Source organism: Dicentrarchus labrax, unplaced genomic scaffold (assembly GCF_905237075.1).
Source record: "Dicentrarchus labrax unplaced genomic scaffold, dlabrax2021, whole genome shotgun sequence".
Taxonomy (NCBI): Eukaryota; Metazoa; Chordata; class Actinopteri; family Moronidae; genus Dicentrarchus; species Dicentrarchus labrax.
The window spans coordinates 21547099-21564673 of NW_026136718.1; the positions used below are offsets into that span (position 1 = coordinate 21547099).

General features: G+C 38.4%; 2 protein-coding genes across 2 annotated transcripts; one reads left to right on the forward strand and one right to left on the reverse strand.

The window, feature by feature from the left end:
- Positions 1–1435: 1435 nt before the first annotated feature.
- Positions 1436–9450, reverse strand: LOC127350548 (cytochrome P450 2J2-like). Its single transcript, XM_051377268.1, has 8 exons — positions 9180–9450; positions 7355–7517; positions 7058–7207; positions 4115–4275; positions 3544–3853; positions 3172–3359; positions 2482–2623; positions 1436–1798 (listed from the first exon to the last, which is right to left on the reverse strand). The coding sequence occupies exons 1-8, from the start codon at positions 9378–9380 to the stop codon at positions 1623–1625; spliced, it is 1491 nt and encodes a 496-aa protein (XP_051233228.1). The 5' UTR covers positions 9381–9450; the 3' UTR covers positions 1436–1622.
- Positions 9451–11638: 2188 nt separating this feature from the next.
- Positions 11639–15983, forward strand: LOC127350549 (cytochrome P450 2J2-like). The gene is made up of 9 exons (XM_051377269.1): positions 11639–11907; positions 12615–12777; positions 12995–13148; positions 13322–13478; positions 13566–13742; positions 13862–14003; positions 14113–14300; positions 14409–14550; positions 14671–15983. The coding sequence occupies exons 1-9, from the start codon at positions 11725–11727 to the stop codon at positions 14844–14846; spliced, it is 1482 nt and encodes a 493-aa protein (XP_051233229.1). The 5' UTR covers positions 11639–11724; the 3' UTR covers positions 14847–15983.
- The last annotated feature ends 1592 nt before the right edge of the window (positions 15984–17575 follow it).

Here is a 17575-nt window from a genome sequence, read left to right on the forward strand (position 1 = left end):
CAGTCCAACAGCTCAACTTAATAAAGCAGTGTCTCTGGTGTCCCTTGTTGCAGCTAACTGTAGTGATGTGTCGTTCTTTATGAAGGACACAGTTTGCAGTTACCAACTGTATCTGAAATGTGTAGTTAATACATAATAAAGTTCCCAGGGCAAAACATCTTTCTAGTGAGCCTCTGTGTTGTTTATAATACAACAGGAGACCATATGAGTATAAGAAGTTACACTGGAAGTGCACTTATATCGTCAGTAATATGAGTTCTAAAGCCTAGCGAGCAACCCCAGCTGCTCTGAGATAACCAGAGTTACACAATCTTACTAAACAAATTAATTCCTACAGTTTGACCATTTCTCTCTCACGGTAGCTCTATCCTTAACTCTCGCAGTTTTTATTAGTTGCGGTTTGACTTCACAAACAGCAGTGAGCAGTAGGCCACCCAAATACCCAAATATGTGTGTACAAACGCTAAAAAAGTTTACAATATACCAGATGGTCAGATCTGTTGTGTAGGACTAGATGTTGATATCCCTTATTGCAGTCCCTTAAGTATTATTAGTATTACAGCCATACAGAACCACCCACTGAAGTTGCATAGCTTGCTTGACCTGCTGTCTGAGTAGTTGGAATAAAAGTCTCAATATCAAACAACTGCAGCAGAATTTAGCGTTAGCCTGCAGTAGTAGAAAATACAGAAAAGAATGTACAAATAAACAGATGAAAACTTTATAATTGCATATAAATAAATAAATTAATGAATGTAGAAACACAGAAATAAAACTACTAAATAAATATACTAAAGACATCTGTTACATACACCTGCATCAAAATCCATCTATACTGTACAAGTCAAAGACATATAATTTGAAAATGCCTTTAAACTGTTTCTTACTTTGGCTGCATTGTTGATCACTGAGTGATTACTGACAAATGATTTGTAATAAAAAAAAACTCCTGGTGTAAATAACAGTCAGCAACCAGCTGGAAGAGTTCAAGCTCCACTCTTGTTTTTCACTTCAGAGGTCCTGTGACGACACAACTGTTATATAACATTTCCTTGTTTGGGCCTTTCTTTTCTGCTGAGTCACCCAGATGTGAAATGTGAAAGGCACCACCATACTGTCTGTAGGAGCAAACTGATATTACAGAGAGCTTTTTGAAATACCGTTATCATGAATGTTTCAAGCACTTCTTGAGTTTATGGACCAAAACAGTACAGAGACAAAAGCTTTTTTTCTAATTTTAGTTTTATTCTCACCTACTGAACCTCTGACTGAAACCACAGTGTGAACCTGAACACACCGCGATCTGAATGAGAAGCACAAACTACATCTCTGTATCACTTATTTACACACACATCAAGTTTCAGCTAATCTGAGAAATCCAATTTGCAGTGCAAAGGAAAGTAGGAATATTGTTCCAAAAAATTTCTTAAAAAACTGAAATGTTTCAAGGATTTTATTGCATATTGAATTGAGTAGATTACATTAATAAGAAAATAATAAATTAAGAAAAAAACCTCCAAATTATAAGAATATAAGAAAAGTACAATACAGCAGACATTCTTCCTGTATTATTAGATAAATGTAGTGTAACACAGTGATTCACTGTGGTTCAGTTTGGTGGTTTATCGTAGTACAGCACAGAGGCGGTAAGGTTGGGGGCAGCGAATAGCTCCTAACTTGAACTCCAGACTGGGCTGCTCTCCAGCCGCTGCTGAGAAAGAAAACCTCTGAAGGAGGGAGGTAAAGAAGAGGAATAACTCTGTCCTGGCCAGCTGCTCCCCGAGACACACGCGTTTACCTGAGGATACACAATACAACAGGTGAGTTAAGGGATCCACTTAAACCTTATCATACTCCTGCAGGTCCGAGTCTGAAATATATTAAAGAATACAGTAGGACAGGGACCCTGGCCCCCTCCCAGCAAACAACTGCTGGCAAGCAATGATATGTATCTTTTGTCATTTTCTTCTGTGAAGCACTTAGTTGTTTCAGATTTTTTAAACTATTAAATATAAGGCAGAGACAATCTGAGTAAAAAAAATACAGTTTTTACACCTTTCTGGAGATTGTCTTTCATCACTGTGGAAGAATTTTGGCCTACTCTTCTTTGCAGACTTGTTTTAATTCAACCACACTGGGGTAATTTTGAGCATGAACTGCCCTGAATCTCAATTGGATTCAAGTCAAGACTTTGCCAAGGGCACTCTAAAACCCTAATTTTGGCCTCTTCTAGGATTTTCTGAGAGTAGAATTTAGGTTAAGTATGGGACGTCCCCCAGATCCTAAGCAGCAAAACATCCCTACACCATCACACTACCACCAGCATGTGTTGGTATGAAGCTCTAATTGTGGAATGCTGTGTTAACCTCTCACTAGATGTAACAGGACTAAGTAGGCAATTACGTTTTCACATAGTCAGTTGGTCCTTCAATAAATAACATTATAGTTTAAAAACTGTATTTTGTGTAACCACTGACTAACCTGCTGAAAAAGGAAAGAAGGCCTCCCTCTTCCTAAATGTGCCGTCCTGGTCCAGAAAATGTTGAGGGTTGAAGGAGTGTGGAGTTTCCCACATCGACTCATCATGTAGAACCGAGTCCAGTGTGGGCAGGATCATGGTGCCCTGAGGAAATGCAGAAAACAGTCAATCAAACAGATTCACTTTTTTACTTCTGATTTTGTTTTAATTAGCAAAAGCAAAAATGGTAAGATAATACTCTTGTACAGTTAGCCACATCAGTATTTAGTGGTGTCACATTGTGTCCATTCGGCTCTCCAAGTCCTTGGGCAAGACACAGGACCTAAAATTGCTCCGTCGAGTCTTTGTGTGTGGGTGGGCTTAGTATCATCGTGAGCTTTGGATATTAAGTGATGAGCAGTGAGCAGATAGGAACTTTGCATGCAGCCTCTGCCATCAGTGTGTGAATGGGTGAATGTGCCAAATGTTGTGAAGGGCTTTGAGTAGATCAGAAAAGCAATGTAAAAATACACAGCTCAGACTCGTCCCCCGCAGCAGCCAGGACTCAGCTTTGGCACATGGGGGCACCAGCTCTACCAGGTGAGCTACCAAGGCCAAACTGATATGAGCTGATAAGTCATATTGGGAGCACTATTCTGAATCAGCTCCCTGAATGAAAATCCAACTTAGAAAACAAAGCATGTGCAGCATACCTTTGGGATTGTGTACTTATCAAGCGTGGTGTCCTTGCTTGTCATGTGAGCCACATTTAGGGGAATGATGTTGGCCATTCTCTGGATTTCATGGATGACTGCATTAGTATAGGGCATGTTTTCTCTGTCAGTCGTAGAGGGCTGTCTGGATGAACCAATGACAGTATCTATCTCAGCCTGGACTCCCTCTGCACAGTAAAAACAGGAAACAATGTGAGTCTGTGAACTGCGTGGATGACTGAGGGGAAAATGATGTGTGACACACTTACTCTCCCAATACAGACCGGACCTGTGAGAGACCCCTGATACAATAAAGTCACTTTGAAATAAAGTATAGGGTGGGACAGATAGTACTCATAAGCACAAACACACCTTGTATGTGAGGGTAGTAGATCATATAGAGAAGTCCCCAGTGTAAAGTTGTGGTAGTGGTTTCAGTTCCAGCACCAAACAGGTCCAGAGTGCATATACACAAATTCTTCAAATCAAAACCAGAATCTTTGTCCCCTCCCATCTCTGTGAGGAAGCAGTCGATGTAGTCTCTTGGTGAGGAGGGGTCAAGACTTTCTCTGTGTTCTTTGATCTTGATTTCTACAAAGTCAATTATCTTTTGTACCAGAGCGAATATCCTGTGGTGAGGTCCAGGCAGCCACTTAACCAGCCAGGGGAATGAGTTATAAGCCTACAGAGGTAAGTACCAGATCATCTGAGACTCAGAAAATAGTTGACAACTTGAATACAAACACAGGTCAGTGTTTCCCCTTGAATTTTTTCAGGCCTGGTGGTACGCACCAAAAAGATCAAGATAAGGCGAGCAGGATGACATACTGACAATCTCCTTTAAGCTATGTTTAGCTTCAATTTATGGGGTCTGGCTGGATAAATACAGATGATTTTAAATAAGATTACTGCATGCAGCATCTTGTTTATAAAGGAAGCTCACCTGTACCCACAAACTTCCCTGTAAGAGCACTGCGTCATTGAAATGCTGAAGAATACACTGGAACTGCTCATCAGTGTACTCAAAACGATGCCCAAACACCAGGCAGCAGATGACATTGGACACAGCATTGTTGATCAGTGACTGGGTATTAAAAGGTTTGCCTATAAAATAAAGGAAAAATACACATGAGACACAAAGACACTTAATATAACTTAATAAAATATAAAAAACACAAAGTTAAAACATAAAATGTGTGATGAGCCGCAGGCAGAAGTACTGTGATATGCTGATTAAGTGTGATTATGATTAATGACATGTTGTTGAGTTGATAGATTGTAATGAATCATAGAAGCATGAAATCTTTCTGACAAAACCCACATTTTGGAGAAGGCACTTATCTAGGACAGAGGGTGAAGCACTTTCAAAAGAAGGTAGATGGGTGCGCACATAGTTTCTGATTTTCAGAAACCTGAAAAAAACTATTCCTAGGGAGTTTATACTTTTCTTGCAATTGAGCAAACAAGGCAAAGGTTCCACTCAGGTACAGTGTTGGGCAAGTTACTTTTTTAAAGTAATTAGTTACAGTTACTAGTTACTTCTTCCAAAAAGTAACTAAATTAGTTACTCAGTTACAAACTATAAAAAGAAGAGTAACTATTGCGTTACTTTCAAGTAAACTTTTAAATGCTCAAATGAGACCCCACCTCCACCCCTCTTTAACGGAACTTAAAATACATGTGCATGTTCAATTATTTATGATAAATCTGAATATTATAATGAAATGGACACTTAATACAATACATTATTAACAGAAACAATGTACACAAATCTAAACTATTTTAATGTTGCTGTGGGACAAAGTGAGACTAGCCTCCAATCAAATGCCATGGATTGATACAAATACAATAGATGTTTTGGAACTTTTGATATTTATTGCCCCTCAACAGGCCACAACTGGCCAAATTAAATTATGCTTGTTAAGCACTATACCAAAAATAAATAACAAATATATACACTCTTTGTAGTGCAAATAAAACAAAAAAAAACTTCAGACAATTGGTAGATATACTGTACTTCAAGTATTTTCTTCCTCAAAAAAGTAGAACAGTGTATCAATATGAGGTGCTTTCAATCTAACTGAAAAGTACAATGTATAGCAAAACTAAGGAATCCAAATATAAACAGCTAATACATAAGAAATAAAAAATACATCTCCATAAAAATAAATCTCTTTCTCTGGCCATTGACAATCTCACTTCAAGAGGCTGCAAATTAAATAAATTAAATTATGCTCTTTAAGCAATGTACCAAAAATGTTTTCAATCAATATATACACTCTTTTTAGTGCAAATGTAATAAGATGCAACACAACTCGCCATACCTGTCTCTCGTTGACTGACTCGCTTGTGTTGTTCGTTGTGTGTCCGACTATGCGTGCTTTCGAACACCGACACTCTACCTCTGATTGGCTTACCATGAAATTTTACTCAATCTCAGCCAATCGTCAGCATTGTCTCGTGCACTGCCCACTAACCAAGGAAGAACAGTAAAAAAGTCTTTGCCTCTCGGCTCAGAGATCTAGTTGGTCTGATGAAAAAAACAACTTCAATTATAATAACGCGCCACATTTTTTGGCAGTAGCGGTAACAGCGTTATTAAGATGGGAAGAGTAATCAATTAGATTACTCATTACTGAAAAAAGTAACACCGTTATTTATAACGCCGTTATTCCCATCACTGCTCAGGTAAAGGTCACCAATTGTGTGAATACCAAGGTCTCTCCACTGTAAGAATTCATTATCAAGATGGGATGGTAGGAATGAAGAGTTCTTAGCTATGGGTAGTAGGAAAGTGAGCGAGCCAGTCCCAAAGTGCTTCTGAATTTGAACCATACTCTGTATAATGACGCTTCCACTGTATGGAAATTTAGGGCCACTGGGGACAGGATCAGTGCACCTAAGCTGTAATGTACATGTTTGTAATGTGTTGCACGTGGCACATTGCTCCCGTTCCAGCCTAAGCCACAGAGGCGGTTCTGCCGAGTTGTCCAACCACATCGAAATCATTTTGATATTAGAAGCCCAGTAGTAGAGGCGAAAGTCGGGAAGAGCAAGCCCACCAGCTGTTTTTGGTTTGCAGAAGGGATCTTTTCTAATTCTATTGTTTTATATCGTCAGAAGATTCGATGCTCCAACCCGGCATGCTGTTCACCTACTTTCCCGAGTCTAGTTTTGCCTGTGCAACCTGAATCCCAAGGTTGGTAAATCTTGAAAAATAGATTTTAAATGTTGTTTCAGGGAAAGGTCGTTTAACCCAACAGGCATCAGCTTGCTTTTGGTCCAGTTAATCTTGTAGCCAGTACAAACATAGGGGTGAGAGGGACAGCCCTGCCTTGTGTCACAGGCTAAAAAGAGGCTAAAGTGGGAGCTTAACATTCCATTAGTCAATATTTGGGCTTTGGGATTTTTAAACAAAAGTTTAGTCCAAGTAGTAAGGCAAATAGATAGGACCATTCTACCTGGTCAAATGCTTTTTCAGCATCAAGAGAAACAATTATTAAGATCAATCAGGCAGGATATAGAATGGTACATTGCATTAAAAAGGCGTCTAAGGTTGGTAATAGTTGGGAGTTTCAACCAGGGATGAAAACGCTCTGATCTGGATGAACCAGTTTTCCCATAAAGCAATTAAGTCTCTTTGCTCAGAGTTTAACCAGTATTTTCTGGTCTCCTGCATGAGCGTTCACGTCTACTCATTTTGAGTAGACGTCAAAGAGCAATGGCACTCAACTGACTGCTGGTGTAATCACTCAGGGACAGACACATTTATAGGACTAGCCAGCTAAAAATAATGTGTCATAGTGAAAAAGCGTTCTGCCCTATAACTAGTTAAGAGGCATGAGCTGATTATGTTGCTTGTTGAAAAATAAGATCAGTTTTGTGCCTTGCTGAAGGGCGAAAGCCTCAGTGAGATATTGGCACTCCTGCTGGATGGATGGCTCCAGAGTCTTCTTGCCAACACCAAAGTTTCGGAGTGTATGAAGAGCAAATCTCCTCTGCTGCTTCCATAGATTGCCATTTGAAATAACCAGACCTTTTGGAAACACAAAAGAGCATTAGACCAGAATTGTAAATGGATATAAAAACTCACAACTAGCTAAACACTAATATGGTGTCAGTCTGATACAACTACCCAAACTAAATACTCACTAGCAACTTTTTAAACAAAATACAACACTACCTTTATTCCCAAATATTGTATCAAAAAGTGGTATGACGGGGCGATCTATGAAGTCCTCTCCTTTCTCGATCAGGGCCTCTCTCACAAGCTTGTATCCATTAATGACCACAATCCTTCCACCAAAGAGACGAAGGCTGAAAATCTTCCCATATTTCTCTGCAAACTGAACACAGGAAGCAGACTGATGTTTTGGTTCAACACTGAGCTGACGTACTTTCTGAGGATGAAATTAAAACAAAAATCTAGTATATGGCTGGACTGTGTACGGTCAGCGGTAGTGTCTTTTGATGGATGTTAAATGTAATTTGTCCTTCAGGTGTACTGAAGCAGATCGAATGTCATGGTTAAACTACATTTGAGTCTACAAATCTAAACAAACAGTTAGGGCTGCAACTAACTATTTTCATCATCGATTAATCTGAATATTATATTCTCAATTAATCTGTTTGATTTATAAAATATCATAAAATTGTGAAAAGTGACTAAGCTTATGGTTGTGTCATATTTGGGCTCTGAACTGCTGAGTGAAGTAGGTTAACTGCAACAGGAGTTTTTGTTTTAAAAAAAGGAATGTTGAGAGTTTGTATTGTGGGTGGTGTAGAGAGCTGTAGGTGATTTGTTTTTTTGTTTTTCTTTTGTTTTTTGTGGTCCCAAAATTCACAGGGGAAACCTCTCTGCCATCAAGGTATTCAATGAAGGCCTCTTCTGAATAATAAGACAATATAAGACTGTATAATTCGTCCTCAGCTGCACAGTTATGATGATGATAGTTAAATGTTATGCTCCACACAAACACAGCCTTTGCATAACTGTTCATCTAAGATCACACGCATCTTAAATTGGCCTTAATCATAACCACAAATACAGAGAGCTCAAATTCAAACATCCTGCTTCTCCTCACGTGTTTCATACTCAGCTGAACATACGGTCAGTACAAAGACAAAGGCACATTCCTTCTGGCATGCAACCACACACACACACAATTGTGTATTTAGTTGGTTTATATGATGTGTTTTACCTTTGGTTATTGGGCTTTGAACTGCTGAGTGTAGTAGGTTAACTGCAACAGGAATTTTTGATCTTGAAAAGCAATCTTGAGAGTTTGTATTGTGGGCGGTGTAGGGAAGTGTAGGTTATTTGTTTTACAGATTAGTACTTACAGCAAGAGGGTGTGATCCCAATACACTACTGTTTGACATTACCAAAGTGTATCATACATAAAATCTGACAAATTACTTGAAATTGTGGTGTTACCTAACGTCTTTGGGTATTTTAATGATCTTGTATAAATCAGACCAAACAGTGTGGCTGGATTTGTTTTCCACCATTGTGTTGAGTTAATGATTTCCTTCCTTTTTTCAAGAGGAACATGCCTGTTGTATAACAACTCTGAAATGTTGCTTTTGTGATTCTTCTATAACCAGATTCAAGAGAAAATGTTATTCAGTGTCATCTTCCATTATGGAAAAGTAATAACTTTTGGAAAAGTGTAAAAATAAATCACTGACTGCCGAGTCCAAGTGGTGTTTTTGTAAAAAGCCTCAGACATTTTATTTGACTGAATGGGATCTAATACTGTGTGTATGACCTCAACCAGTGGTGGAGGTAGTATTTAGATTATTTACTTAAGTAAATGTACTAATACAACACTGTAAAAAACTCTGTTACAAGTTAATGTCATTGCATTAAAAATTTAACCTCAGTGAAAAGTGGAGAAGAAGTAGAAAAAGGCGAGAAGAGAAAATGCTCAAGTAAAGTACCTCAAATCTGTGACAAGTACTGTACTTAAATACTTCATTACATCCCACCTCTGACCTCGACATACCTCTGTGAGCTGCAGGTGCATTCTACTAGGGTGGAAGCGATGAAGGTCTCCAATCAAAGGAAGAGACCACGGTCCAGGAGGAAATTTATTCGGTGCTCTGTGCTTCATAACATCAGTCAACAACAGAAACACACACAGAAATATCAAAATGCTGCTGCCGTCCATCCACTCCAAGCCCAGTACATTGTATAGTGTCTCCATTTGTTGGCTTATTTATTTTAAACTGTTAGTTGCACTATCACGACTGTACAAAGCTCAGAGCCAGGTAAGTGGGCTGCTTTTATAACCATTAACCAAGCCAGCCAAGACTTTATGTTTGCATTCCTATCCTTCAAAATAAAAGCCAAAACATGCACACAGGAAGAAGTCTGTGTGTTCTTAAGTGGCAGTACTGTTTTATGTAAAAGTAACTGGACTGAGTTACGGTCCTTAGTTACTTTCCTCCATTGTGCCCTTGTAGATCCATCTCTCTGAGGACTAATATGAGTCAAGGTTGGATCACCACCTGCGGAGAGCAGACAAAATTCCCAAGCCCCCAGAGGAGCCATAAAAGCCCCAAGTTCCCTGTACACCAGTTGATTTTGGTAATTTGATTTATTGCAAATGTGTTCAGTAATTTGCTCCTCTTGAGTACAGTATTAACTAAGGTGGGCCCTGCATCATTTAATGACCCTTTATTTTAGAGGCTAGTTTATAGTTTATATTGTGGTTACATGATGCATATTCAAGTAAAGTAAAATTACCACAAACTAACTAACACCAGAGTTCTGTATAATAAGACAATATAAGACTGTATAATTTGTCCTCAGCTGCACAGTTAAGGTGATGTTAGATGCTAAGGCTGTGTTTGTGTGGAGCATAACATTTAACTAACTGTTAATATAAGATCACACACATCTTGAATCATAACCACACATAAAGAGAGCTCAAATGCAAACCTCCTGCTTCTCCTCACATTTGTTTGTCTCTGTCCAACACGTGTTTCATACTCAGCTGAACATAGGGTCATAACCCATAAGAAGAAAAATTAACAACTAAACATTTTAATGTCTATAATATTTTGTTGTATTAGACCATTATCTATCTTTATATTAATAATTTATTATTTCTGACTTTTCAACTGCATAGAAGCCTTACAATAAAGTTGTTCTTTAAAGTGTGAATGAAAAATATGATGGTCAGTGCATTTACCTCTCACAGTTTTAATTATCATAAAACACATTGTTCCTAAGATTACTTTTACTTTATTAATTCAATTTCAATTCAATTCAATTTTATTTGTATAGTGCCAATTCATAACAGAAGTTATCTCAGGACACTTTTCAAATAGAGCAGGTTTAGACAGAAGACAGAAGGACAGTATAGCTTGTGCAATTATTTATTTAGACTATTGATCAGTGTCTAAAATCATAGGATTTTCCATGGTTTTGGGATATAGTTGTGTTCATTTAATAAATTAGGCTAATTATTTTTTCTGAAGATATCAAAAATCCCAGGGGAAAAGAAAGGGTGTAAATATACACGTCACATAGAGACAGACACTGGGGGACAACGGCGCTAGAAGATATTGGTATAAAACTAGAAGATCTAAGGCATCCATTTGTAAAAACCATGTCATGCAGGCTTGTTGGGAAGGGGACTAAATTAAAAAAAAAAGGGGTCCAAAGTGGCATGGCCAGTTTCAAAGGGATCGTTCTGAATGAAAATGGGTTCTATGGGTGTCCACGAGTCTCCCCTTCATAGACGTTCACACTTTATGTGAATCCCATGCAGTTTTTTGTATGCAGTATAAATGTGTTGTTCTCATCTCCAGTTGGAACTGTTTGTGCAGCTGACTGTTTTGCTGTGTTTTGCTGTCAATTTTCCACTGATGAGTTACTGCCCAGTAACTCCTGGTTACATTTCTCTGCTGAATGAGAAACATGAATGCACGTTTGCCTTATTCTGAGCAAAATGTGGTAAGATCGCTGCAGGATATTTGGTTGAACATGTTTTTTAAAACTAATTGCCAACTCCAAACAAGGAAGCAGAATGTCTTTGTTGACCGCTTCATGGGCACTAGTGTTCAAGCACATGATATGAAATGGTTTAATTTGTCATTCATTTTCCTGTATAACCAGCATGCAGTCAACACACATTTAAATAAAATATATATAATATATGATGAATGATGAATGATATAAAAATGAAAAAATGAACACTGACAAAATAAATGATAAATAAAATTAAAATAAATAGCTAATAACATCTGTCCTGTAAAAACTACAGGCCCCTCTGCAGTGCATGAAATGGAAAAAAAACAACTGGTATGTATGCAACAGGCCAAAATCAGCTGATAATATTGCTCTATTGCATGCAGTCAGCAACCAGAGTTCATGCTCCAGCCTTGTTTTTCACTTCAGAGGTCCTGGGAGGCCACCACTGTTATATAACATTTCCTTGTTTGGGCCTCCTCCACTTCACCACCATATAATGTGAGAGGCGCCACCATCATGTCTGCAGGAGCACACTGATTTTACAGAGGGCTTTTTGAAATCTCTTTATCATGATTTTTCAAGCACTTTTTGAGTGTATGGACTTGTATAGTTGGCTGCTGTTCAGTTTTGTTGTGTTACTTTTGACTGATGTGGTCAGAAACTGGAGGCCACACAACTTTCCACCTGGACCCTGGGCTTTGCCTTTTCTGGGAAATGTCTTCACAGGAGTTGGCTTCAAGACAATGGAAAAGGTAAGGTGAACAATAACATTTTAGTTTCCCAGACTAGACTCATGTTTTTACAGTAGCCCAGAATGGACAAACCAAACACTTGATGAGGACTTTGGCATTTTTTGCAAGTTTAATGCAGATTATCAAATACAGTTGCAAGTGGTGTTCAATTAGCTGCAATCACTAGATACCAGTAAATCCTACACACTGGGCCTTTAATATCCCAGGAGCAATTTGGCTTATAAAATGTAGCCTTGTCAACATGATGACACAGTACATATTCATGTATTTTACCCAAACCAAATTTTTATTTTAAGCTATAAAATAATTTCAACCACCATTCTGTATGTGAGTTTTCAAAATAACATGAAACATTTTCGCAGCTCAAAACATAATAATCAGTGACAAACTGCAGGTCAATGCATGGAAAATAAGTACTAATTTACTTAGTATGTCAAAGAGAATAGATTCAAAAATCATTAAAACATATTTCAAACATCTCTTCAAACAACAATTGGCACACAGAGAAACAGTGGTCACAAGGGGAACTTCATTATGAGCATGAACAATAGAGTGAGACCAACCTTTTGCAGCCAGTGTTTATACAATTGTTCACACTTTTTAAGCATTTCATTGGACAAAAACTGCCATTGTTTCTATTAAATGTATCATTCTTATATTGAAAGAATACAGCGCTTTTGTAATTTTGTAATTTGTTTTAAATGCAGCTTGCTCAGGAGTATGGTCCAGTGTTCAGCTTGAGGAGAGGCAGTGAGAGGATGGTGTTTATTTCGGGATACAAGATGGTCAAAGAGGCTCTTGTTAACCAGCTGGACTGCTTTATTGATCGACCTATCGTCCCTCTCTTTCATGTTATCTTCAAGGGCATTGGTGAGTATGAGTGTATGCCACCGCAGATCTTCTTTCAGAGGCCAAAAGCAGTCATGTTTGCATTTTTAATGCCGTTATCTTGAGAAGTCTTCTCAGTGTAGATGCTCATAAGTCGTAGAATTCATAAACACAATACACACTATTCTGAATCTACACGCAGCAATCTTTGTGCAGTGGTTGTTTGATTTGTAAAAAAATTGATATTACATTCCCACAGGCATAGCTTTGAGCAATGGTTACCTGTGGAGGAAGCAGAGGAAGTTTGCCAACACTCACCTGCGTTATTTTGGAGAGGGGCAGAAGTCACTGGAAACATGCATTGAAGTAGAAAGCAACTTCATCTGTGAAGCTTTCAAAGAGGAACAAGGCATGTAGATCATAGATTAATCGGTTAGATCACATAACTTGACTACTGCATAAATATGGTTAACAGTGTACCATCATCACATCACAATTGTGCAGAATGTATGTGGCGAATAAAGTGATGCTACACCCTAATATGATTTATCACCACTTGAATTAAATTCACTATATTCCCAGGAAGACCATTCAATCCCCACTACATCATAACAAATGGAGTGAGTAACATCATCTCCTCTGTGGTCTTTGGACATCGCTTTGAATACAGTGATCAAAGCTTTCGCAAGGTTCTTGAGTTGGACAACGAGGCCATTGTGCTCGCTGGCTCTGCTCAGACTCAGGTAATTCCTGATCTGCCTCAGCTATCAAGTTGTGATCAGAAAACAAACTGGGCCTTTTACTGATCGGAGAGTTTGCTCCATCAATAGCTGTATGATGCCTTCCCCGGCTTGATGCGGTACCTGCCAGGACCTCATCAGACTGTCCTCGCAAACTACCAGGAGATCATGACTTTCCTGAAGAAGGAAGTAGAGAAGCACCAGGAAGAGTGGAACCCTGATGACCCTCGTGATTATATCGATGTATACCTGGCAGAGATGGAAAAGGTACGATATTTCCGCATTTTTAGTAAAGCAAAATGTCGACATACATATCAGCTGTTGCACTGAAAAATCGTTTTGTCTAAGGCTAAGAATGCATGGCTATTCTGCTTACTCACTGCTAGAAAAAGGAGGATCCCCAGGCTGGATTCAACATTGAAACCTTGCTGGTTTGCACCCTGGACCTGATTGAGGCTGGTACAGAAACAACTGCCACAACTTTACGCTGGGCCCTTGTGTACATGTTGCACTACCCAGAGATACAGGGTTAGTATGTTATCAGTCACATTGAGCATGGGAGTATTCTTATGAAGGTTATAGAAAGTTTCATGTCAAGTTTCAAGCCTGTCCTAAGAGTTTGTTGCGACTCTCTCAGAGAAAGTCCAGGCAGAGATAGACAGAGTTATTGGACAGTCTCGTCAGCCCAACCTGGCTGACAGACCCAACCTGCCTTACACTGACGCTGTCATCCATGAGACACAGAGGATGGGAAATATTGTTCCCTTGGGATTCCCTAAAATGGCCAGTAAAGACACTACACTGGGAGGATACTTCATACCAAAGGTAAAGGACTATTATCAGACTCACCTGGGGATGAATAGCAAGGTGTAAAATCTGTAAATTATTTTCTGCACAGCTGATATGAAACATGTCATGACTGTTTTTTTCCAGGGCACAGCTATTAGCACAATGCTTGGGTCCGTCCTGCTTGATAAGAATGAGTGGGCGACTCCAGATATCTTCAACCCTGAGCATTTCTTGGATTCAGAGGGCCAGTTTCGCAGGAGGGATGCTTTCTTGCCGTTTTCAGCAGGTTCTTTCTCACTTTTAATGATATTCTGTAGCTTACAGGAATTGCTACCAACATACAACCATTCATATAGCAACATGTAAGTTAGGAATCTACTAACCTAAAGCTACTGTTTCCCTGCAGGTAAACGTGTGTGTTTAGGGGAGCACCTGGCCAAAATGGAGCTGTTCCTGTTCTTTACATGTCTCCTTCAACGCTTCACCTTTTCTCCTGTTCCTGGAGAAATGCCCAGCATGGAGGCCGTGGTGGGCTTCACCCATTCCCCCGAAGAGTTCAGGGTGTTAGCTGTGCCCCGCTGATTTTAAAGCATTAGTGCTGTACTCTGTCCTCCCACAGATGTGTTTTGACTTATTTTGTCTGTGTAGACCTCTTCTTAAAGGACCAGTGTGTAGGATTTAGTGGCATATAGCAGTGCAGTTACAGATTGCAACCATTTGAATATAGCTCAGCTTTCCAAGTGTGTAGGAGAAACTACGGTGGCCAGGAAATTTGTGAAAAATGCAAAAGGGCCTTTCTAGACCCAGTGTTTGTCCATCCTAGGCTACTGTAGAAACATGGTGGTTCAACATGGCGGACTCCTTGAAAGAGGACCCACTCCCTCTGTAGATTAAAGCAGCTCATTCTAAGGTAACGAAAATATGATGTTTCTTATTCTCAGGTGATTATACAAAGTACACAAATGAAAATATACCTACCTAAGAATATCATATAACTGTCAATAAATCCTCCTAAATGTTACGCACTGAACCTTTAGGACAAAATTGATTAATATTGCCTGTTTGTGTTGTTCCACCTGATGGGGAAACTTGCCTTACACCCGTATCATTAGTGCATGGATTTTGGTGACTTCACAGAAAAACAGAACTGTAAACACCTCTGTGAGAGTACCTGGACATAAAGATGAATTTTGAATATTACGAATAATAGCTCACTGCAAACATACAATATACTAATACTGTATTTATCTATCTGACAAGCTGTTGGATCTTTAACAACATGGTCATTAACTTATGACATTGATAACCTGTTGATCCATTAGGAGTTATATAACAGCAATGCTTATACAACAGGAGATTATGATATATAATGCATTATTAGATTATGATGTCTCATACATTAGTTCCACGTGATTTCTTTCACGTCACAAAATCAAATATCACTTAAACACAAATTAAAGCCTCAGTTCAAGTCAAGTCTAGATTAACCTCAATATCCAACATTAACTTAGTGAAAGTAGGAAAAACGATCCAAAAACTAAACATTGTTTTCGCTATTAGCCTCTTTGATTTTGTTATGACTAAATGATAAATATATTCTGTATGAATACGAGCATTTATCTTCATCTAAAGCTATGAAATATAGCATATAGTAAATAGTAAAAGTCTGTTTTAATTATGTTTTATTCTGTTCTTAAATCAATAAAGGATTTTCCCAGAGTTGTTTGTTTACATAAATTATTTAAGAAGAATTTTAAGAAGTGTGAAAAGTTACGGAAGCCGAGAACTAATTAATTAATAATGTGTTCATCTTGATTTCAATCTACGAGAGCTGCCACGAACGGCTTCCAGTCAAGTAAACTAACGTAAAGTGTAACTTACCAGTAGGCTACAGCTACAGCCAGTGGCTAAGGAAGCCGTTCGTGGCAGCTCTTGTACCAAAGTTTGTTTTCTCGAGATAACGAATTAATTATTAATGTGTTCGTCTTGACTTCAAACTAATACGCTGCCACGAACGGCTTCCGTAGCCACTGGCCGTAGCTGTAGCCGACCAGTAAGTGATGGAAGCCGTTCGTGGCAGCGCATTAGTTTGAAGTCAAGACGAACACATTATTAATTAATTCGTTATCACGAGATAACGATCTTTGCTATGTCGAGATAACAAATTAATAAGTCGTTATCATGAGATAACAGTGCATAAAAAAATAAATAATCCATGGCCGTTCTCGGCTTCCGTAGTTCGTGGCAGCTCTTGTAGGTTGAAATCAAGACGAACACATTATTAATTAATTAGTTATCATGAGAAAACAAACTTTGTTATATCGAGATAACAAGATAATAAGTCGTTAACACGATATAACGGTGCATTAAAAAAATTAAAAATCCATGGCTGTTCTCGGCTTCCGTATAATGTTCCTCAATATTGCTTATCTTTTGAAAACCTTTCATAAACATGCTTGCCTTTTATTCCAACTGCACTTTGTATTGTTGACTTAATTTTGTCAACACTATTAATATCCAATCAAAGTCTAAGGTCAGTGAAAGAGGAGTTCTGCACACCATGTATGTTGTATTGCTGAGTTTGGATTGTTGTTGCTCATGTCTGACTGTCATCATATGAACTTTTTAACATTAATGTTAATGTTAATGAGGTACTGTGTGTTGTGTTATTACTTTACGCTTTCATCATATGGCAGAGGTCTTGTTTGTCAAGGGAAAAGTAGGTGTGTCTGTAGTTGATCACTTTCACAAACACCTGTGAAATAAACTCAAACTCTGAATAACCTGTTTGCCCAGACCACAAAAGGGTAAACGGACATTATAAAACCACAGGTGTTTCGAGTGAAGAAGAAGGAAGTCTTAAGAAAGCTTAGACCCTCTTCCAGCTGCTGGTTTAACACTCTTTAACAATGTCGCTTTATAACTTTTTGAAAAGTTACAGAGGCCGAGAACTAATTAATTAATAATGTGTTCGTCTTGATTTCAACCTACAAGAGCTGCCACGAACAGCTTCCTATGAGGGGCCGTACAAGACATTATTCATTCTGGCCCTCTCACATACATATATTCTTCTTTCACATACATATATATTCCCTCTCACATACATATATTCTTCTTTCACATACATATATATTCCCTCTCACATACATATATTCTTCTTTCACATACATATATTTTCACTCTCACATACATATATTTTCATTCACACATTCATATATTTTTACTCTCACATACATATATTTTCACTCGCACATTCATATATTTTCTCTCTCACATACATATATTTTCACTCACACATTCATATATTTTCA

What these genes read in the sequence shown, in the direction of transcription:
- LOC127350548 (XM_051377268.1), bottom strand. Translation starts at nt 9,380, where the DNA reads ATGGAGACACTATACAATGTACTGGGCTTGGAGTGGATGGACGGCAGC. An exon ending in TGCACCTGCAGCTCACAGAG is followed by an intron (nt 7,518 to 9,179) that starts GTATGTCGAGGT and finishes TCCTGTGTTCAG; the next exon opens with TTTGCAGAGAAATATGGGAA. An exon ending in AGGGAAGTTTGTGGGTACAG is followed by an intron (nt 3,854 to 4,114) that starts GTGAGCTTCCTT and finishes TTACCTCTGTAG; the next exon opens with GCTTATAACTCATTCCCCTG.
- LOC127350549 (XM_051377269.1), top strand. Translation starts at nt 11,725, where the DNA reads ATGATTTTTCAAGCACTTTTTGAGTGTATGGACTTGTATAGTTGGCTG. An exon ending in GCACTACCCAGAGATACAGG is followed by an intron (nt 14,004 to 14,112) that starts GTTAGTATGTTA and finishes CGACTCTCTCAG; the next exon opens with AGAAAGTCCAGGCAGAGATA. An exon ending in GAGGATACTTCATACCAAAG is followed by an intron (nt 14,301 to 14,408) that starts GTAAAGGACTAT and finishes GTTTTTTTCCAG; the next exon opens with GGCACAGCTATTAGCACAAT.